Source organism: Parasteatoda tepidariorum, chromosome 8, assembly GCF_982258835.1.
Source record: "Parasteatoda tepidariorum strain Cologne lab strain chromosome 8, Ptep-v5.0, whole genome shotgun sequence".
NCBI classification, from domain to species: Eukaryota; Metazoa; Arthropoda; class Arachnida; order Araneae; family Theridiidae; genus Parasteatoda; species Parasteatoda tepidariorum.
Window position 1 is genome coordinate 80,494,586 of NC_141762.1, and position 24,765 is coordinate 80,519,350.

Below are 24,765 nucleotides of genomic sequence, written 5' to 3' on the forward strand. Positions count from 1 at the left end.
TTTATCAATTCTCCTTTTTTACATTTTCAGCTTTACAACACTTTTTTTTTTGTGTGAGATAAAAAAAAGAAACACATATTTTTAATTCATCAGATTCTTCCTAGATAATCCTTAAGAGTTCACATTTTTTAACTAATAATATTTTTTTCAGTTACGCAACATTTTTTAGTAGTCTCTACCTCCTGCTCACTTTTTGGATTACGTTGCTTCGCTTCGTTTTTCTCTCTCATTAGATGCGTTTCTTCCAATCCAGTTTAGTAAACATTTTAGAAGACTAAAGTTTAAAATAAATAGTTCCCTAAACTTTTACTATTCAAAATTCTAAATACATATTTTGCTTCTCTGTATAAATATTTTAATTCACACATTTCAATAACTATTTGAAATTGCAAACAGTTGACAGGTTTTATGTACACAATTCTGAATTTCAGTGCACAGAAACTCCCTAATTATGAGCCCTTTATGCTACCACAATGTTCTAAAATGTATAGGTACAAAAAGAAAAGAGTGAAAAAATGAGTGCTATCATTAAAAAAAGTTTCATTTTAAAGTAGTATTTGGTACTTAAAATATAAATTTTTGTTGGATCCAATGTAAACAATATTTCTCTGAGGCCATTCTTAACCTATAAATGATATTTGTTATTTCATGGTGAACATTTATATTATGCATTTATAAATATACATTTTTAATTACACATTATGCATTTTTTATTTAGACATTTAGAAATTTCAATATTCAAACACACAACAGAATTAAGTCCTCGATTTTCACAAAAAATTTTAATAAGGAAAAAATTAAAAAGAATTATAGTAATAAAGTAAGTGAAAATTAAGGTAGTATTGAGCAGTATAATAATTGATTAAAAAGGCTCAAATAAGCAAAAATACGAATATAATACAAATGAAAGTATTCGTATTATGTTAGCATTTGTGAATGTGAAAAAAATTCCCCCAAGCGCATTTTTTTAAATTCGTCCCGTCGTTACTGACTCGTGTAAAAATTGGACCAATCAGGTTCTTATTCCAACGCGTGAAAAGAAATTTCATTGATTTTATTTGCTTCGTGCTTTATTTTATAACCACATACTTAAAAGCGTTTAAAATTCTACAGATGGTTTTTCATATAAGCATTTCTGCAACTTAATTTTTAGAGTAAAAAAAAAATATCGCAACGTAATAACCTTAATGGTTATGTTTCTTTGCTAAACTAATATATTTATAATCTTTTCCATTTTTCTCTTTCCTTTAAAGAAATCGAAATTAGTAAAACAATGCCTATTCAGAAAATATTGATTTGCTCAATAAAATTATTCATTTCCAAAAAAGCACTGAGCCTTTTTTTGTAATTTATAAAAAGAAACAATTGAACCCGATAGTAAACAAACATAGCAAAGAAATCCCTTCTTTAAAGAAATAATATTTTTTTATTCAGTATTTCAACAATAAAAAGGCAAAGATCCCAAGTATACATCCAAGAGAACAAATTGCTCCCCAACCAATTTCACCTTCTATCGTCAAACTATTCATAACACTTAAGATCCTCTCACTGCTTCTATTAACTGTTGCCCGAAGGCCAATCCACACTAGCGACAAACAGTTCATATGAAGGGGGCGATAAAGGCTAAATGTCCGCACGGCTTTCGCCCATCCGAGCACGAACTGCAAATATAATAAAATTAAAGTGGGACCCTCTAAGCAATCCATAAGCTGATGCTATGTTAAGAGTTGAAATGAATGCATGACTTTGCATCTGCATATATGGATACATCAGAGCGTATGGCGAAGGAGGATTAATATGGCAAATCGTTGTAGGGGGGACCCCAATCTAGAGTGTCATTTGCAGTTGCCAAGGGTAGGAATTGAGTTTTCTCACGTTCAGACAATGAGAGAGTTTGCTCATGAAATGATCAATAAGTTTAGAATGGAATTTCTAGTTTCTCCTTTTAGGAGAAAATGACCAATTGGTGTCATCTTACTTTCTTAATAGGGCGATTTTCAAATTAGCATGAGGATGATTTTGAAATATGTAGCAAAGTCTTGAAAATGTCTATTTGTGTCAAATACATTAAATATTCTATGCACAATATACTACATGTGGTGAAAAAGAAAGAAGAAGGATGGTAATTCAGTAAAATTATAATATCCTCTTCTCGTGAAGCGGGTATGGATTCAAAACAATTATGACTCCACTATAATTTTATATTAGCATAATTCAGAGATATAGAATTACAGCTCGAAAAGTGCTTTATAATTTAAATCAAAAGTAGTATTATATAAAACGCTAATATTGTGTAAAACATTAACGTTGTATCATACACTAATGCCTATATTACTGAAAAAAAAATTTCTTTGCTTCGTTTTGACTGAACTATCAAGAGAATCAGTAGTCGTAAGTATAGGTGGTCAATCAGACAAAATATACTAGGTCCATAAGAATCTACTTTACTTTTCATTGAAACTTAGTCTTCACAGTACGGTAAATAAATGAAATTGATTAACTAAACTTCCTCAAGATAAACAAGTTGCTATTTTATCTGTTTTCGATTGTTTTATTTCAGTTCCGTTGTAGGGGTTTTTTACTATAAGGATCACGTCTAGATAAAGCAAAGGTGTGCATTCCTACTCAATGTCCTTGAACATTGTTCTTTGCATATCATACTGCTCTCAAACTTAATTTTTTCTGAGGTTTGAAACTGTTTAAAACGTGACCACAAATATTAAAAACAAGACCTTCATGCAAATACCCCTGCGAATAAAATTAGATCAAATTTAATGAATCCATTATTTAAAGACAAAATAAAATTTAACACTCATATTAGATAGCATTTAACGCAAGCAGATAATAAACGATAGAATTTATTTGAAACTTATAGTCTGGAAACATATGGTTTAATAGGTTATCTCGCATATCAAATAAGATAAAAAGATTCCCTCTCTTTATTTGGTGATAAAATACAAATTAATATTTATGTTAAATAGATTTTTGAAACAAGTAGATTAGAATAGATAAAATAAACTTGAAACTGATAGTTTGAAAACATATAGTTTATATCTGTGACTAAAATAAGATAAAAAGAATTATATCCATTATTTGAGGATAAAATAAAAATTAGTATTTATATTCGATAGCATCTGAAATAAGAAGATAATCTACTACTGTAGATTGGAAAAGATGGAATAAATTTCAAACAGATAGTGTGGATACCTGTAGTTTAAGCGGTGTCCGTAACCTGATTACGGACACCCTTTATTGATATTTATAGTTACCGAGAACAGGAATTAGAAATTTTTAAATTCAATTAATGATGGAATTTGTGGAAAAAATTCTTTTATGAGACAAGAGTAAGGAAACAACTTCTCTCTTTTTATCCTCTTTCTCATCTCAGCTTCAAACTTCACCCACGATACTCCAAATGCTAGTATTAGTGTAATAGCAGCATAAAAGCATTTATGTAGTTTGACTTGGACGTAGTTGAGAAAAACAATGAAGTGGTAGTACATGATACATTGAATAAAATAAAAAGATGAACATCTCAATAATTTTCGATCTAATAATCATATTACCACTTATTCAGAAGCAATCTGAATGCCTTAAAGTGTAACTTAATAATAATTAATTCGTACCGATGATTATAAGCAAAATTAGACACAAGCACATACATTTATTAAAAAAATATATGCTTACTTACTGAAAAAAACATACGCTTACTACATGAAACATGATCAAGGGAGCCTTAATCTGGAAAATATAATTCCAATAGTTTATATATGAGGATGGGTGAAATTCTCCAGGTAGTAACAGTTATACTATTACAAACGTCCCATTTGTATTTATTTTTTAACTTGTTTTTAGAGTAATTATAAATTTTTTAAATTGAATTTATAAATGTGTTAAATCTTTAAGAAAATCGACATTTTATATAAAAAACGATATTTTTGCACATCAATTTCCTTTATTAAATATAAAATAATGTAGCATCTGAAAATAACTTCAAGGAAAGTGGTGAATATAAATTTTATTAATTCCTGTGTTGCTGCATAAGTTTGAAAATCTAGTGAAAGTTTTGTGGAAGAACACAAAGTTGAAAAATAGATGATAATTAGTAACACTATTAAGTTTCAACCTGCAATGAACAGTTTTGATGTTTGCGAGCTCGACTTCCTGAGAAGATTGTTAGTGTTTTTCCTCACTCAAATGTAAATTTGTAATTCCTCACAACCATATTTTTTTTTTTTACTTAAAGGCAATTCCTTTCATGAATGTCCCATTTGCTGACTATAAAATCTCGTAATTCAGTTTAAAAAATTGAAGCAGTGCTAATACTTTTTTTGAAAATAAATCCTGATGTTATTTGCGCTCACTTCAAACTTCAGGAACTTTAGGACATTTAAAAATATTTTAAAAATTTAAAACTAGGTGTTAAGGACGTAACATATTGGTTTTACGTTAGTAACACCCAGTTTTTATTTTTAGAAAAATATTTTAAACTAATGAAAGTTACTGAAGATTGCACAAAGTAAAAATGACATAGAGGCTTCTTTATTTGAAGAAAAATTATTATCTGCCTGATTCAGTCAAGAAAATGACATTTCTGAATGTTGGAATTGCTCAAATTATTCAAAAAAATTTAAAAAAAATAATTTAATAACATCTATGTAAAATATCATTGATTATTTTTATTTATTTATTTATTTATTTATTTTTTGGAAAAGTAACAAATTATTGCTATTTCATACTCTCTACATAAGCATGTCTCATTCAGTGTGAATAGAAAAAATGCATAATTTTATTTAATATTTTTAACTACATTTTTCTATATTATATTTCAAAAATGATGAGTTAGAATATTTTTATTAAGGTCAATTTATAAACTAATTTGTTTTTTATTTAACATATTCAGAAAGGAAAAAGCTTATTTACCAATGCGAAACTTAATTTTCAAATGATATATCAACAACTTATTGTTAGAAATGTATTTGTGAATCTCTCTCCCCCCCCCAAAAAAAATTTTTTTTTAAACTAATGTATGAGATTTTCTTAATTATTTTCCCTTTAACAGTAATTTGATATCACGGAGATGTAAAGAAATGCATATACTTAAAGAAGAAAATGTCCTTAGTAAGAAAGAGTGGTATAGAATAATAAATTAGCTTATTTTAAAAAAAATATAGGTAATTACAATCATCCTTGTAATTTTTAAGTCATTCCTCTGTTAGTGCAACTTTATTTAATTAATTTTTTAATCAATTTAAAACTCCATTCATATCATTTTAAAAAATCAGTTTTATTAAATAAATTAAATTTTCCATAAATCTGAAAAGTAAAAAAAATTATTTTTGTTTCTGATTAAGATATTTCTCTCTAAATTGGATTAAGCTACGCATTTCTAGTTGTGTTGAAATATTTCATTTCTTTTAACTAAGGGTTATTTTAATCAAATCATGTTGGCAAGCTTTCAAAAATCGTTGAACATTAGATTATTTTTAAATATCTAAATGAACTTATTTATCTTTCTTACTTTAAGCAAATACATTGAGTGTAAGAAAAAAAAATGAAGTAAACACATGGAACATAATCTTTTTGATATAATGATTGGATTTTCTTATTTTCAGATTGCATTATTTATTATATAAGAAATAACTTCTACTACAAGTTTTTTACAGGAAATTTTTATTAAAATTTGAAAAACAAATTAGAAATACTGTAGCAGACTCTTAAGTAAAATTTACTAGTATTTATGATAATTTTCAAAAAAGTATAAGTTGTTGATAAGGTTTTGATGCTATAAAATATGATAGAGCATTGATGTGAAACACAAATGCTATATAGGCTATGCAAGGTTTAATTGGCTTAATTATTGAAATTGGAAATTCACAATAGTTAAAATGAAGCTCAATTTTTCTTTCTATTTGAAATCACATATTCTTGAAAACTAAATAATGAAGACAAACAAATTTGTTTATTTTCCTTCAAATTAATTACTGCCAAACTTATTACTCAGTTTATTTCCATGCTTATTTCAGTTGTGAATAAAAATAATCAAATAAAAATAATCCATTATACGTAAAATGTGAGTTAAACAAATATTTATAGTTTGGAGCTTTAGCAATTTAAAATCGTCTACAAAACGCATATTTACTTATCGCTACTTATTTCTTTATCTATAGAATCCATTCCATTCATTAACGTATAATTTGCATGAAATATATGATGGATTGCTCAAATACTTTAATATCATAAACGTTTAATTTTTTTTTGTCAACCTTTCTATTACAGAATATTCGCCATTTTTAACGAGAGTATTTCATTATCATTGCCTCTGCCAATTAACAATTTTGCCCCTTTTTTGGAAGTTTCATTAGTGTTTCAGAGCTTGTCTTGAATTATTAAATATAGTAATTTTTAATTAGATTTTGGTTAAAACACTAAACTTCCATGTTATTATTTTAATATTTAAATTTTTAAAAGTGTTTTATTGTATTTTAAATTAAAAATTAAAAGAAAAGTTATATTGAGAATTTATCATTTAATTCGTATAGTACTTTTTTTAGTATTATTGCGATTTGTATTGCTTATTGTGTTTTTATTATTTCGGCAAACACAATAAAAGACCAAATTTCTAAAAATTGCTTACACGTCATTTGTGTTGTAAGCATAAAAGTTACTGAAATAATGCTGAAAATCAATACAGTGTGCGGGATACATTTTAAATTTATTCTCAATATATGATGAAAAAAATATTTTTAAGAAAGCAACCAGGCCGTACATTGTAACCTAAATTTTGGTTGAACAACTAAAGAGTTATCCAATATAATGGTTACCATATAATATCTATGGTCATCATATAATGTCTATGGTAACCATATAATAGCTATTGTAACTACAGTAATGAATACGGTAAAATATAGCAATGATTACATAATATAGCGGCCATATATAGCAATGGTTACCATACTAAAACCAGAGAATAAATTCTTTGTTTTGTGGTACTACTAAACGTGTAGAATTCTCTGAAGAGTAAAATGAAATTCACCTTAATCTTAAATATTAATGCGAGTCCTATTTTTTTTAATCTATTATAAAATATATGTAATATTCAGACTTTAATTTACCCTAATTTTTACTTAATAGTTCATATTATTTTTCTTATAATCGTATAATACATTCAAAACTATTATATACAATACATTTTTAAGTGGAAGATCTTATAAAAAGAACTAATTCGCTTCTAAATTCTTACAATCTGTCACGTACCATTGAAAAACACAACTTTCAGAAGCGTTTACACCTCCGCCTTTCATTTTCATCCTGATATAACTATTTCCCTTTAGGGACTACGGCAAGTGTGGGGTGGGCGAAAAACCATTAACTTCAGCCGCTCTTGTCAACGCAAACGATAATGATGGTCCCTTCATTGTTAGCAAAGTAAAGGAGTCAAGAGCTGCACGAATAAAAGGGGAAAGTTAACGCTTTTTACGTGTGGCTATCAAGGTCACAAATTAAGGTCATTCCGGGAAGAACTGAAGAAAGTTACAGCTCTGTCATGATGAAGGCAATTTCAGCATTCTTCTAATTTTCTCTCTGAGAACAGCGGTTATTTGTTGTATCCATCATTTTCTCTCTGAGGATATTTCAATCTACAGATGGTGTTACTCGATGAGATGCATTTAATTTATTTCTCCTTCATTTAATGTGGCAATTGGTAAAATGGCTGAAAGATTTTTTTTCTTCCCTCAACTAATTCTTTCTTTTATATATCGTTTGAGCGCGTGTTGTTAAATAAAAGTTCAGAAGAAGTTCAGTTCGACTTATTGTTGTTTTAAAGAAACAATTATTGCTTAAATATAAACGAAAAACAGTTAAAAAAACGTTACAAATTAAACGTAATACTTCTATTTTTTCATATTTCTAGTCAATAAATGTTATATAGAGGTATAAACAATTTGACTATAAATTCAAATTCTGGAATACCGAAATTTACATGCAAGCTTAGCCAAAAGTTATCATTACTTACTTTAATGCTAGCTTTGTTAACTAATTTAGTTCCACCTAACATTTCAGGAAGGCATGAGCGGAAAAAAAATGCTATTAATAAACTTGGGAGCAGTCTACTAAATTAATAGAAGCAATACGGGACCTATAAAATCCGTTCATAAAAAAAACATTTATCCTTATGCTTAAGAAGGAGCAAACATAGCAATATTTTGACTCAAAATGTTGTTCGAAAAAGTCGTTAGAAAATTGTTTATGACTTCTGGAACTGGTACCCCACGAAGTCAGCTTCGGTTGTCATATTTTTCATGTTTTCAATGTTTTTCTTTATTTATTCTTTTCGTTAGAGTCTTGTAAGATTTTACTTAGGCTCAAAATTTTGTTCAATAACGGTAATGCGAGAATCTGCTTTAATAGGCCTAGATTAAAATGACTAAATTTTACCCTCTTGATCAAATATCCGATTGAATGGTGGCAGGGAAATATTGGCTGAATGAGGATTTATCTATATAATAGAAATACGGGTTGAATTATGACTGAAAATTAATTAGGTGAATCGGACGCATCTAGACAAAATATTTTTTTTTATATGAAGGGCGTATATGTAGACAGTAAAAATAATGTAAATGTCCGGTGTGTCTTGAGATTGAGCACTTTGTGTGTCCCACACAAATCATGTCAAATTTTTAAACCGAGGCCGGGATAGCCTGGTTGGTAGGGCACTGGGCCCATGTCCAAGAGTTCGTGGGTTCGATCCCAGCCGGCCGAAGACTCTTCGTGTAGTAAATGGTGACTAATGCGCGTTAAATCTGCCGAGTCGCAGAGTCCTCCAAGTTCCCATAACAAATCAATACCTCTGGGGGTACTGATCCAGAAGTTTCGTTGTCTACTGGATTGGTTCAAAATTACATGGCTACGGAGTTGAACACTAGCAGTCGTAAACCTAAAAATTGGGTCGGCCGTTCAACGACGGATATAAAATAAAATAAAATATAATTTTTAAACCTAAAATACTTTTGAATGAAATGAAAATGTTTCTTTTGAGGATTTTTTTCCAATGCCCTCCTGACCTATGTCATGCAGGCGTCTGAAGGTCAGATTTGTTGACCACTTTTCCAGGGGTACCATATTACGTGAGCCAACGTTTGCTCCTACAGTAAGGACAGATAGTACAAAGAATAAAAATGCATCCATACTTTCGCCGGGATTGGAACCCAGAACCTTTCTGAATCAAGGCCACTTCCATTAATCCCACACAGGCCAGTATGTTCCATTTGTGGAAAAGGAAATAAAGAGGTTGGTGATTAACTCTTTGTATTTAAAGGGGCGAAAAACTTCACCTCATTCAGAAATTAAAAAGGCAGAAAAAGTAGACATATTACGAATACCCCCAAATAGGCGCACATTTTCATGATTCACGAGACTGGACATGACTCTTATAATCAGAAGCTTCACGTTTGGGGAAAGTTCAGAATGGACGCCTATTTTTCAATGCTTAAATCACATTGAAATTTACATTCTTTCAAATTTTTGTAGCAACATTTCAATTTTTTTTACATTGTCAAGTATATTCTCCCGCTTTTTCTTTTGGAGGAAGGTATTCAATTCAAGTACCTATTTAATCTTTATCCGGTCATAGTTCAAAGCTGGTTCGAGAAATGGAACTTTGTCTTAGGCATAATATAAAAATCATGATAACTTGATTACTGTTGAAAAAGTTAAGTTGAAAAGCCCAACTGAAGTTATTGTTATTGAGTTTACTCTAAAAAAAAGATCTATCATCATTATCTAGTTGTCTAGCTAAATGATGAAGTTATCATTTTACATAGAATACGTAAAAATCACATAAGTTTCAAAATAAATGTGTTTGTCAGTCCTATTTTGCTCTACACCTCTTGGTTATATTTGTCTCACATTCCTCAAAGATTTCATGAAAGTTTGGCTATTGTGAACAATAGTATCGTTCAAATTTGCTGCAATCTAAATTTTGTGCTAAGTTTAACCATTGTTCAAAATTTATTTAACTATTATTATAATTATTTATTTCATCATCAGCATTGGCACGACAGCCCTTTGTGAGCCTGGGCCTTCCTCAGAAGCTTTTCCCCTTCTGCCCTTCTCCCAGCAATTGTTTTCCAGTTCTTTACTTTTAGGATGGCAAAATATTCATCTACACAGTCCTTCCATCTCTTTTAGGGCCTTCCTCTTGGCCTTTTATTTAACCAGATTAATTATTCTTTAACAATTAACTATTATTGCATTTCTTTAACTTGATTACAATAGACAACAGTTCAACTTCATCAGATTAATTTTACAATTTACCCCATATAAAGGTTCAGAGAACCGGTATAGTTAACATTGTATCTTTTATTTCTGAGAATGTATCTGTCAGAAACATTGCTCAGTTTTGTCTATCTATCTGTTATTACATAGTTTTTTCATTCACCTATTCTTTCGATTGGAATATGGTAAAATTTACTGTGTATCTGATAGTATGGGAACCCCAAAAAACACTGTAATTTTTACCAAATCACAAGAGCAAGGGCGTAAGAACCATTTATTTGGTTGAATTTATTTTTCAAGTATGTATTTCGCAATTATGTGGTTTAATAACAACAATAGTATTTAAAAAAAGGAATATCTGGTAAACCGTTACCGTGGGAAAAAGAAAATTATCAAATGAATGGTAAAAATAACCGTAACTTTTAAAAGAAAAGGAAAGAAAAAAACATAAATGCTATTACCATAACAGTACGCCAAAATTTTTCTAAGCATATAGTTAGCATATTAACTTTATATATTTTACAATTTAATTAAACATATTATTTTTTCTGTACTCTGAGAAAAGATTTATTCAAGCTTAAACTATTAATTTGACTTGAATATTATGAAACTTTTATGCCGGTATTAATGGTTTTAATTGTATTAGTTTGAATAATATTTCTATTCAAATTCAACAATAACAACATTATGTAATAATGTGTATCGTGGATTAATTTACACGATGATAATTTACCAGATACTTTTCAAAAATGCAGGCAAATATTTTCAATTTCATGACTTAAAAGGATCCAAATTTCCAAGAACTTGTTGCCTCTGAGTATTTTAAAGCAAATTGTGGTTATTTAAAGTCCCACTTCATCGAACGGGACAGACCAAAAATCAAGAATTCAACAAACCAACGACTCACTGCTTGAAATAGGTAAATTTTCCATTACTGCTTCAAATCGAAATTACACAATTGGAACTAAGTTTTGGATTATTTAAATAAAAGCAAATCAGATCATTTAAGAAATTTTATGTAAAATTTTGAACGCCAGTTTCGAAAATTTTAAGAAGATTGGAACAAGTATAATTTCCATACAGATGTTATTTTAAGAAAATGGATGTTAAAAACTATTATACTCTCTGAAATATATCAAAAGAAGTATAAAAGCATCGGGCAGTGCATTGAAACTTTAATTCATAAATTAAACAAAATTATAAAAAAATATTATAATTTCAAACTTTAAATTTAACTATCTTAAGGATTATTTTCCTTTTCGGTTCGGGAGTAATGTTATAATATCAAATGTTTTAAACAATTAACTGATATTTTAGGAAGGTTTGTCCTCAATTTGCCAAATTGTCAAGAGTCTCTTGCATAACGGTTTTATAATGACTAAAATGAGGGTATAATGTTCCTAATAATTACAACAATGATATGGATTATCGTGCTTCAAACAAGCGCTAAACGACACGAGGCTTATCAAATTTAATTTCAGCATTCAGTTTTGAACATATTCTATATGTATTCTAACTTTGGTTGTAATGTTTTAAACTAAACTTGTTTTAGCTTTAAACTAATTATTTTAAAAGTATAATTACGCATATTTCCTTATTTCATCGTCTCATTATTTATTTTAAGTTCTCATCATTTCAATCATATTTTTCCAAATTTAAAGTAATTTATAGTAAGAAAGAAGAAAAAAATTGTGTGATAAATGTTTTCAAAGAAATTACTTGTCTCTTCTTATTTATTTAGTGCTAAAGAATAACTTGAACAATATTAAACGAACTCTTGTTAAAATATTCTTTGAAAAATGCGTGCTTATAAGAGAAAACTAAATTTTAAAATTTGACCTCAGAAATTTATATATATATATAATATATATATATATATATATATATATATATATATATATATATATATATATATATATATATATATATATATATATATATATATATATATATATATATATATATATATATATATATATATATATATATATATATGGTACGGTTCCTAAACTCAGTGGCGTGAAGAACCCATCCAAAACAAAGGCACACAGTGTCCACCTCAGCTTTGACCTTGGGCTTTGGGGTGCGGGAGCAGATGTTTGGTAAGGTGGTCAGCCGAAAGAGGAACGACCAGCGTTTAGTCCACAAGCATGCTAGGTACTCACTTTATAATTAGTCCCCTTTATAATATCACTTTATAATATAGATATTAGTCCCCAAGCATGCTAGGTACTCACTTTATCGTCTCACTGAAGGGATGAAAGACAGAGACAGCCTCTCCCCCCCTGGCTATAGTATCGAACTCAGAACCTGTAGTACGAGATAGTGAGTCGTATATATATAGTAGTATATATATATATATGTATATATGTAGTATATATATATATAGTATGAGTAGTATATATATATATATATATATATATATATATATATATATATATATATATATATATATATATATATATATGATGCCAGAATTGGCATACACATATTTATTTTCTATCTTTTAAAAATATCCTTCATTACTTAAACTTATTTTTATTAATGGAAGAATTACTTTTAAAATAAATCAAAAACTTAATCTTTTTAAGCGAACATAAAATATTTATTTCTTCTCTTCCAGATCAATGTAACGGATACTTTCTTTTTATTTCATTATTATGCAGACATATAAATTCACTGTCGCCTCTAATCGAAAACAAAAATCTATTTATAACTTTTTATTCTAATTATCCAACGACTAAATGTTTCGGTTGCATGGTTATAATAATTCACATAAATTTGTTGGCGACTCGTGATCGCCAAGCTGTTCTTTTAAACCCATGTTGATAGGCTAGTTGGCTTTGTTTTTGGCTATGATATATTATGATAAATCGCCAAAATTTTGGATCTCCTACCCATACTTTCTCTGTCCGTTGAGAATAAATATATTCACTTTTAATTTCAAATTTGTGGAGGCTGGGAGCCCTTGTCGCCTCTAATCGAAAACAAAAATCTATTTATAACTTTTTATTCTAATAATCCAACGGCTAAATGTTTCGGTTACATGGTTATAATAATTCACATAAATTTGTTGGCGACTCGTGATCGCCAAGCTGTTCTTTTAAACCCATGTTGATAGGCTAGTTGGCTTTGTTTTTGGCTATGATATATTATGATAAATCGCCAAAATTTTGGATCTCCTACCCATACTTTCTCTGTCCGTTGAGAATAAATATATTCACTTTTAATTTCAAATTTGTGGAGGCTGGGAGCCCTTTGGGCCTCCCAGTCTTTATTTTATAACCGTCAGAAATGTTGTTCTGGCTTTATGATCTCTCAATAGAGAGTATTATTATTTCATTCCTTTAAGGGATTTCTTATTTTCAAGATGTGGCCACTATCTGATTCAAATTATACTTAATAAAATCTAAATTTACATTCAATGATTTGCACATTATTTCCTGGAAACTCAACTGTTATTGTTTTATTCATTCAATATTGGCCTAAATGAACATTCATGTAAACCACTATACAACCCTTGACGGCTAATGACGGGGAAGCAATCTCCCCTCATCATATATATATATATATATGTATATATATATATATATATATATATATATATATATATATATATATATATATATATATATATATATATATATATATATATATATATATATATATATATATGTATATATATATATATATATATATATATATATATATATATATATATATATATGTATATATATATATATATATATATATATATATATATATATATGTATATATATATATATATATATATATATATATATATATATATATATATATATATATATGTATATATATATATATATATATATATATATATGTAAAAGGGGGGGACATGATAATATCTATACTCAAATAATCACACTAAAACTATGAACAAATAACCAGCGCAAATAAAAAAGAAGTGCAGGATTTCAATTTATTACCTCCTGCCCGAGGTTCCTACAGGAAAAACAACTATTAGCATCGAAATCTGCATTGCTCAAAGCTGAAATATAAGCTTAAGTTTCAGTTTGGATTTTGCAGTAGTGCCTCTAATTAATTCGGGATAATGTAATTCATCTCTGGATGCTATAATGGAACCTCTTGATGATCCAATTTTCAATCCATATTACCAATACTATCACCAATTTGTACATCTTCCAGTAAGCAATTGAAGAAGATTGTTTACTTCATTATAAGATCTTGAGCGGATCAAACGAGTTTTCCAACAGCTGTATCTCCAACTACAACATACTTGATTGTTTCTAGTCTGGAGTTGAATTCTTCCATTTAATGTTTCCCCATTCCTGTCAGTTAACAAAAATATCAGCTTACTTAGCACTGCTTGTTCTAGATCGAGTTAAGTTCAGCTTCTTCAGCAGGTTTTGCAAACGATGATATTTCTTAAGGCAAAGGGTAACAAAGCCATCATTTTTGTACATGTGTCTTAGGTTATTCTTGCATCGATTCATTAATTCTGCTACTTAGCTAAAAACTAACTTAATTTAAAATCCCGCCCGAACTCCCATGTGTAAAAGAAGCGGGGGACATGATTAAATAAATACTCAAATATTCACACTAAACTTATGAACAAATAACAAATGTAATGTAAAAAAAAAAGAGTGGGATTCTTTTCAGCCACGATTCTGCGGCAGTTTAGGTACTTTAACTTCAATCTTCAACCTTTTATATAAATATTGCCCATTTTTTTGAGCGGGTGCATTCGAATTAATTTCCATATCAGTACTCTACGATCCCTTAACAGGGATTTTCCATTTTTTACCCCCTCCTCTCTTTGAGAGACGGAGTTTTTTTTAATTGTTTTCATAGTTGTTGTTTCTTAGCGAACAATTAAGATTGTTTTTGTTGTTTTCGTTTAGTGTTTTTGTTGTTCACTTTTTAGCAAACAATTAAGAATTGTTTTTTTCACTTTTTAGCAAGCAATTAAGATTCTTTTAATTTAATACTCAAGATCAGCTATGTACAGCTGTTAATATCTGTTTTTGTGTTGTGATTACATTTGTAACTATGTTGAGGCACAGCATTTCTAGTTGAGACCAAGTTACTGTCAAAAATGTTTGAGATCAAATTTTATGTAACATCTGAATGTTTGTTAAGGTTGATGTGGTGGACTGGAATGGCAGGTTATTAAATTATTAATTTTAATGCTTTTTGGTTACGAATACTTTTGGCTTTTCTTCTTATGTTTTATTTTTTTGGAAAAAAAAAATTCTTAAATTTTTTTTTGCCGGCTGTGGGTATAATGTGACATTGTGTCACTTAATCTCAATTTTCTGTTGGGATCGTGACCTAAAAATTAGGCCGAACTCTGACCCCTCTCCTGTGACGCCTCACTGTCTGTCGACCTTCACGCCTGTGACCTTCGGCAGCCTATGATGTGAACACATGGAGAATGATCAGTTATAGTCACAGTTTGTGTATAATTGTGATTTGATTTTTGGCAGTTCATATGTTCACTTCAAGTCCCTTTTCAGCCACGATTCTGCGGCAGTTTAGGTACTTTAACTTCAATCTTCAACCTTTTATATAAATATCGCCCATTTTTTTGAGCGGCTGCATTCGAATTAATTTCCATATCAGTACTCTACGATCCCTTAACAGGGATTTTTCATTTTTTACCCCCTCCTCTCTTTGAGAGACGGAGTTTTTTTAATTGTTTTATCATGGCGTTCTTTCCTCCACCCTCCCGTGGGTGCCTTCTGCTGCCAGGTGATAGTATTTTCCTTCGCCATGGCCTTGTTGGTGTTTCTTCCTTTGGTTTTTTGAAGTAAATCAGAACTTTCATTATAAAAAAAAAAGATGAACAAGCGTGGTGAATCCTGTGTGCCCTGGTGTTTTTTGACAAGAAGTATTCCAGTCCAACCTTAGCCTGAGATCGTCATTGTGAGATCTCGGTATCTCGAGTAATTGATGATGGGTTCTACAAAGTGGATGTTGTGAAATTTCTTAAACCGTGCTGTGTCTCTACTTCAAAATAGATGTTGTGATTCCCCTATTGTGTGTTCTCTAGAACATTCTGCAGCAAATAGAAAATAAAAAGGATATGTTTTGGTCGTAACAGGAACTCGTTTCTTCTGTATTTTTTTTGAGATCATTAGTTATTTTTTTGGAGATGGACAGCTCAAAGTAAATCTGCAACAGGTATGTGGAACTCAATCACAATGACGTATTGATCTTTTGTTTGTTTTTTGATTGTTCTTTTATTTCTAAGGGTTATTGTTGCAATTTTTTAAGTACTTTTCCACTATAGGAGTAGTCACGCGCCATAATTAACTTGTTTTTTTTTATTTGGCAACCTCATAACGAAAAAATTAATTAACTAAATCTTTTTTTTTAAATTTTTCCAACCATAAATTATAACATTTTGTACCTCACCAGTTGTATTTTATGTTAGTTATTGAGGCACATCGTATTCACTTTTTTTAATTTTACTTTTTTCTGTTAATCTTTTTTTGTACACAGCCCCAATTATAACATATATATATATATATATATATATATATATATATATATATATATATATATATATATATATATATATATATATATATATAACCTAATCAGAAAATTCCCCCTTTAAATGTGTCTCCCAAAAATTTTATTAAAATTGTCGAAAGATTTTCAGGATTTGTGGCTAAAATTGAATTCGTAAACTGTTCGAGAGTTATAAGAGAGAGACTCAGGAAAACTCTTCATTTCTGTATTATAGAATATATTATTTAGATGCTTGAAGATTAAGAGGTTCAGAAATATAACTTGATACTAAATAATAAATAATCTATATATATATATATATATATATTTCTCTTACACGACACCAAAAAAAAAGCCTCATTGCAACTCCCCGAATGACAACGTTAGAAAATCGACCAATGATTGCTGCTTAAAATGTCACATGGCAAATGTCACATGAGGTGGCTCAACATATAGCACTTTTAAAAACGGAAACAATAACCAGAGTGAGCATTATCAGGTTGTTCAATTCAGATTCATGCCCTAAAAACATGATAATATTTAATTTAAACTGGCTCAATATATAGCGCTTTTAAAAACGGAAACAATGACCAGAGTGAGCATTATCAGGTTGTTCAATTCAGATTCATGCCCTAAAAACATAATAATATTTAATTTATTGAAACGCAGTGCTATAAGCAAAAGCAGAGAGCACGCCGCACTTTACTACACTCAATACTCAATATTTAATTTAAACTCAATTAGGAATTAATTAGGCTGGCCTTCTCCATGACTATAAATAAGTAACAAGGTCAGACTTTTGAGAAAATCAGTTTAGTATTGACTACAACAAAACAAGTTTTTAGTCATGGACAACTTTATGCTGGCCTGTCAAGAGTTATGTCATTTGACAGCCTTTCAGTAATTGCTCCAAGATGCCAAATCTATAATTGTGTTTTCAAAGAAATTCTAAATGCTTAGTGTTAATTTCTTAGAGCTTTGCTGAAAAAAATGTTTTTTGGAAAAAATTTAATTGAAACTTCTATTGGCAGTAGGCAAAGGGAACTGCCAAAATCACAACTCCCCGATTAGAAATGCAGCATGGCGACCTCTACGTGGTATTTCTCGGGTAATGCTAAAAGGCATGCATTTTAATTTATTGTATGTAAAACATCCTTATTTTGTTCTAAAATGTTATGTACTTTATCACAAATGTTAATTAATATAGAAATTGATTTCATTAATGCTAATCACCAAAAAATATTTCATTTGGCTATAAAACAAATTTTTGTGTTCTTGAAAATGAAAGACTTTTTGAGGGTTATTATCTCACAAGGAAAAGTTAGGGTTTAAAGTTTATATTTTTAAATAATAATTTTTTTTTCTAAAACTTTCAGAATTTCTAGCATTAACTAATTTTACACATTTAGTTGAATTTAGGTGAGTAACTGCAATATTTGATAATTTATTTTGCTAATATGTTTCTCATTTAGCTAATGTTTTGATTTTTTCACCATGTACAATCTAAATAGCTAATATACTTTTTTAAAAGCCAATAAGAACATTGATAGAATTCTTCTACATAAGTACAATACTATGTCCTTGATGATAAAATACTATGTCCTTCATGATAATATACTATGTCTTTGTGCTAGAACATTGTGTTCATAGGCGAGCGAGCGCAGCGATCCACTGTTAACGGCGTGAACCATATAGGATTGCGTAGCAATTCTCGGGAGTTGGCGAACGTTAGTGAGCAGGGGGCGGAGCCTCCTAGTTTATATTAAAATTCAAAGAATTGTATATGCTGGTAATATATGGAATTTAAAATGAGTACATTCTTAGAACGTTTCATATTAATAGTTATAGCGTATTTGCTTTTATTTATAAAATAGTTGTGTTTGAAGAATTTTTGCTCTTTAACTTCTTTAATTTTATCTTTCAACACTGCTTCAGTTTTCAATAACTATTTATCTAATAAACAAATTTAATATTCCCTTTGTAATTTCAGACACGTAACAATTTTAAACAAGTTATGACTTAAACATATATTTTTTTATTTTTTTAGTGGCAACATCACCATTAGAAATAACTGGTGAACCAGAATTTGCAGAACCTATAAGTAATGTAACAGTATCAGCAGGAAGAGACGTTAGTTTACCATGTGTTGTAGATAACCTTGGTACATTTAGGGTAAGTAAAATTCGTCCAATTTTTGTTTTTGAGTACAATTTAATTTCTGAATTTCTTTTTCAAAGAAAGGCAGGTATTGATTCGTAGATTGAGTGAATAAACAAAGGTTTTTCTCTTTTTCAATTTCACACAGATTAATTGAGAAAAGGTATATGAATTGCTTATAAGCGTTACAAAAAACATCCAATGATTAGTAAATCCTACGTTTTATTTTTGAAATTTGCTTTTAACAAATTTGTGAGGAAAAATTCATAAGTATGCTTTCATATGCTTTAATTTCGCCTTTAACAATTTTGTTTTTTGTCTTTTACTATTTTGCCTATTTGTCATTTTGACTTACAGTATTTTACCTTTTACCATTTAGCTTTTGACCACTTTAGCCTTTTATCATTTTAGCCTTTTACCAAACCACTGCATCAAAAGCTTTTTTTTTTTTTTTTAGCCCTTAACTTTTTTTTAATTTAGGGTCTACTAGACTTTGGCTTTCACAGTAACATATGAATTTCAGAGGTGAAAAATGTTTTACGAAGCATTTTTATTTATTATTATTACTTACTAATTTTTACATAATGAAACAGTTTTTTTAAAGCGCTTTTACAAATTTCGACAGTTACAAATTTAATTACTTTTTTATGAAAATATAACAAAAAGAAACAAAAAAGAACTCTAGGGACTCTATTCTTTTATATTAGTCTTTGATCCATACTAGAGTTTGCGTATTCACTATATTTACAGTAAAGAATCGAAATTTGCTATATTCTAAGTGTTGCTGGCAAAACCTGTCTTTTTTAAAAGTGGCTCGGTAAAAATCTTTCTCTCGCCTTAATATGTTTCTATTCCGGCCTTTTACCAAGCCTGTGCGGTAAATACCGAAGCGTTTCCAAATATCATTGTTGAATCATAGATTCCATCGGAAGACTTAGACTTTATCAGACTTCAGATTTTACAGTGAGACCTGAATTTTGGACACGAAATTATTTGTTATTTCCTAAAAAAAATATTTTTAATTTTTATTTAATAAAGCTAATGCTATTTTCATTAAACAGTTAGTTTTTTAAAATATATATTCATATCTATTAAAATTATATTTAGAAATATTTTGCAGTTACAAGACACTTCAAAACATATTTTATGGCGAGAAAAAAATTTAGGGTGATTTCATGATTTTGTCCACCACACGAAGAAAAAAATATTTAAAGGAAAATTAAATTAATATCCCAGAATGTGCAGTCATTTTTAACGACATCTAGTCTAGCCAATATAAACGATGTATGAGAAAACGATAGGGTATAATATATGCTATGTAGATATATGTAGAAAGCCACGTGAATAAAGCGCACACGGAAGTATAGAAATGGACGGAGAATGGAGTATAAAATGATTTCGGTTCCATAAACAAGAACCTTTCTCAAAGTTTGAGCACCAAATGATCTAGTGCTTTATTCACATTGTTTCTTAAATTGGTAAGGAACAGAGAGTTACTAAAGTGATAAGAAAAGATATAAACGTATGAAAATGGTTAAACCTAAAGAGAGAAAGAGGAACACATTTGAACAAGATAATACAAAAGGACATAAGAATTAGGTATTTCTCCCATCCCCTTCTAATGTGACCTGTATATGAACTATTTAGAAGCAAAATTATTTGATTTAATGAATAAAAAATTGATTTTTATCGACGATTTGTTAGCTATTGTTTCACATTTATGGACAATGCTGACATTGATCATGTTCTCAATGCTATGAATTCTATAGATCCGTGAATACAATTCTAGCTTCAGCAGGGAAATAAAAGCTATTTTCCTTTCTTAGATGTTCATATTAATAGTAATGGTGATAAATTTTTCACTAATGTTTATCCGAATCCATTTGCAATGACATTCTTTCCTCATAACCTTTCATTCCATCTCTCAACCAATATACAACTGCTTTACGCGCAACTGCTTATAGTGCTTCCAAAATTTGTTCAAATAATTATCTACTCAATGAAGAGCTCCGCTACCTTAAAGTTATCATTGTAGATTACGGTTTTCTTTAAAATATTTGCTTGACTATTTATCAAATTCCATATCAATGTGGTCTTGCGATTATTAGACAAACTTGGCGCATCCTTACACATCGACTTAAAGATGTGTCCAAAATCAGAGAATTAACCAATCTTCCATCACTCTACACAGGTTGAAATCTAATCACAGGTTTAAGTTTTCTTCTTCTAAAATTAATTAGCACCGATTTTCATCTACCGAACTTGATTTTCTGGAGTCATTCCATTTTATGGCAAAATCTATTAATTCAGTTAAATATTTTAACAAAAGCCAATAATGAATTTAACAAAAGCCAATAATGATTTTAACAAAAATCAATGCGAGTGTTTTGTGGAAAGAAACCGTAGCATCTAGTTCGCTGAATCTATGTCACATTTTATACTATTGTAGAAAGTGACAGTGCTTGATTTCTACTCCCTGTTATCGTCTGAAAAAATACTTGAATACTATATAGAAATATATTATTATTCTTTTTTGCATATATACAGTAAGTATATAGTTTTCATTCTGCAGTGTCAAAAATGAGTGTCATGACGAGGAAGTGACATGAAAATTAGGAGGACATTTTCTTTTGTGTTCAATACCCGCAATGTAGTATCGTTCTTACGAAAAAAAATCATATGCAAGTTTTGCTGAGGCAAAAGACAGTAATCCTGCTGAGCCAGGAGTTTGTAGTGGTTCCATAATTAGAGCACTATACTGTAATTCAGGGATGGCGAACCAATGGCACGCTTGCCATATATGGCACGTGACACAATATTTTGGCCACTCCACCGATCACAATTGTTGTTACACTATGAATTGTTATTACACAAATGTTATTACGCTATGAAGCATATGTAACAATTAAATTAAAATTCACAAAAAACAAACAAAATAATAAACAATTATTAATAAAAAAATTAAAAATTAATACTAAAAAAATAATTAATAACCGTAAAAAACAAGCTAACAATAAATAACTAGCAAAAAAAAAATCTACAGTCCTGCTTAAACTAACATCTTACAACCTAATATAAGTTATTGGTCATCTAATCTGCAACAACAGAAATCACACTGATGTTACTTAAAGTTGAATTACGTGTATAACTGAGACATGTATACAAAATGAATTTTTTTTCACTGTAAATAAAGAGTTTTGAGTTGATAGTATTTAGTATTATAATTTTCCCAATAATCACGAAGTTAAAATTATTTGACGGCATGTCTATGACCTCATTGGGCAATATTTTAGAGAAAATGGCACGTTGGTGTATAAAGGTTCGCCACCCCTGCTGTAATTCATTAACCCGTTTTTCAACGCGTACAAATACAGATAGTAGTTAGAAAATCGGATTTTATATAAGTAACCAATTTTTCGGATATTATATCTACTAAAATCAAAGCTAAGAGGGTTGAATGCTTTTATTATTACTTACATGACAATAATTCTTCAACAGCAATATTTTCTTTTCCTGGATTATAACAAATATAGCTTTTTGTATAGCATACACTACCGGTCAAAAGTTTGCGAAAATTTTGAAATCTACAAAAAAAAGTTCTAAATTCAAATGTTCATAGAACTGCGAAAAATCATTCAAATGGCATGAAAATTTGATATGTTCTAATGTGAACTCTTTACAGTTAGTTACATATGATCAAATTGCAATACTTTGTTTTTTGCGAACTGAATCCACCTTTTCATCATGAGTTGTTTCTATGGTGAAAAAAGTTGTTAAGTTTGAACACTTGCCAAACTTGCAAAAAAATTTTTTTGTACTTTCTGTTAATAGAAAATAGTTATTTGAATAGTTCTATGTATGTCCTCAAAATTTCAAATTGATTTGATTTTTTTGACGAAGTTATAGAATTTTGAAAAACATGTGTACTTTTCTCGATTTTTAAGCATTCCACATTTGCGGTCCTTTGGTCTATACATCTTCGACCAAAGAACTTTTTAATTTTAATGTTTTCTATATTTTCAAATAATTAATATTGATTATAAAACAAATATTCTTATTTATTATTGTAATTATTGTTACTACAAGGAACTTATTATGAATATAATTAAAACAATATCTCATAGATGTCACATTTCATCTAAAATTTGTTTGTTCTTGCAAACGATGCTCTGATATTTGAATCGAAGTCAGTTATGGGACATTTTACAACAGGAATGGAACTCTATATCACTTGAAGTGATTAATGGTTTATTAGAACGAATGCTATGCATATGTAAGGCTATAATAAAAGCAAAAGGTGGATGGTTCGAGGAATCTAAGATTTAAATGTTAATTTATTTAATTACAAAATACGAATAAGAATATGTTAAATATTTGACCTGTTGTAAATAAAATAGTTTAATAAAAATGCAAATTTTTTATACTATTGTTATTATTTTTTTAGAATTATTTATGTAATTATTGTTATAACTTTTTAACACAAACAAAACTAATACAGGTAAGCAATAAATATAAACAATAAATATAAACAATAATAATTACAATAATGAATAAGAGTATTTGTTTTATGATAAATATTAATTATTTGAAAATATAGAAACATAAAAATTAAAAAGTTCTTTGATAGAAGATGTATAGACCAGAAGACTGCATATGTGGAATGCTCAAAAATCGAGAGAAGTACACATGTTTTTCAAAATTCTATAACTTCGTCAAAAAAAATCGATTTGAAATTTTGAGGGCTTACATAGAACTGTTCAAATAACTATTTTCTATTAACAGAAAGTACAAAAAATATTTTTTGCAAGTTTGGCAAGTGTTCAAACTTAACAACTTTTTTCACCATAAAAACAATCCGTGATGAAAAGCTGGATTCAGTTCGCAAAAAACAAAGTATTGCAATTTGATCATATGTAACTAACAGTAGAGGGTTCACTTCAGAACATATCAAATTTTCATGCCATTTGAATGATTTTTCGCAGTTCTATGAACATTTGAATTTAGGCCTTTTCTTTGCAGATTTAAAAATTTTCGCAAACTTTTGACCGGTAGTGTATATATGGTTTCTATCAGACACTATGACGGAATTATAATTCAATAGGAAATAAAAAAGGCTACTTCTATAATCGAATCTATGATAAGATATAATTTCCGAAACCCGTTGCGCTTGACATTTTTTTAAACACGATGGACCATAATTTCTGCTCTACAATTCATCATCATAATGTTTGCAGTTCTGCAAAATTAAAAACAGGCATAAAGCTTCAAAAATAATTATTTTTCATATGAGGGGTAAAAAGACCTCTTTTGGTATTTTAAGTATTTATATAGTTATTTATTTTAATTAACAGAAAGTCTTGAAAGTTAGATATATACTTAGAAACATTTTGAGAAAGATAAAAAATTAAAAAGAAAAAATATGTGCTTCGAAGATCACCTGTGTCTTTAAAAATACTAGAAGAAATGGCAAAAAGCGATCAAAATGATTCCAAAGGCGCTTCTAGTGTTAAGGAACGCCTCACTAAACAATTGGTTAGGTAGTCGTTTGCATTACTTGAAGTATGCTCTTAGAGCAAAAAAGAAATTTCTAGAAGCTATAAATTTGCTTTCCACAGCTTTGGACAGTGTCAACTCAAGATTCAATGGTTGAAGTTTGCTGAAAAAATAACCTGAAAAATTTTACAATTTAAGCATTTATAATTTCTCTCCCCTCTCACAGACAAAAGGACAATAAAATAGAAATGAAAGAATGTGAAAAAAACTACAGAAAGCTGATAAACAAGTCTCATTTTTTTAAAGAAAAGGAAGAGATAA

At 29.1% G+C, this 24,765-nt stretch overlaps 1 protein-coding gene across 1 annotated transcript in view; it reads left to right on the forward strand.

Annotated features, from left to right (window-relative positions):
• The window catches only part of LOC107454682 (neurotrimin), a 196,623-nt gene that overhangs the window by 99,468 nt on the left and 72,390 nt on the right, over positions 1-24,765 (forward strand). The window contains exon 2 of the mRNA XM_016071956.4: positions 18,842-18,966. Coding sequence (XP_015927442.1) covers positions 18,842-18,966 — 125 coding nt within the window. The remainder of the gene's footprint in view (positions 1-18,841; positions 18,967-24,765) is intronic.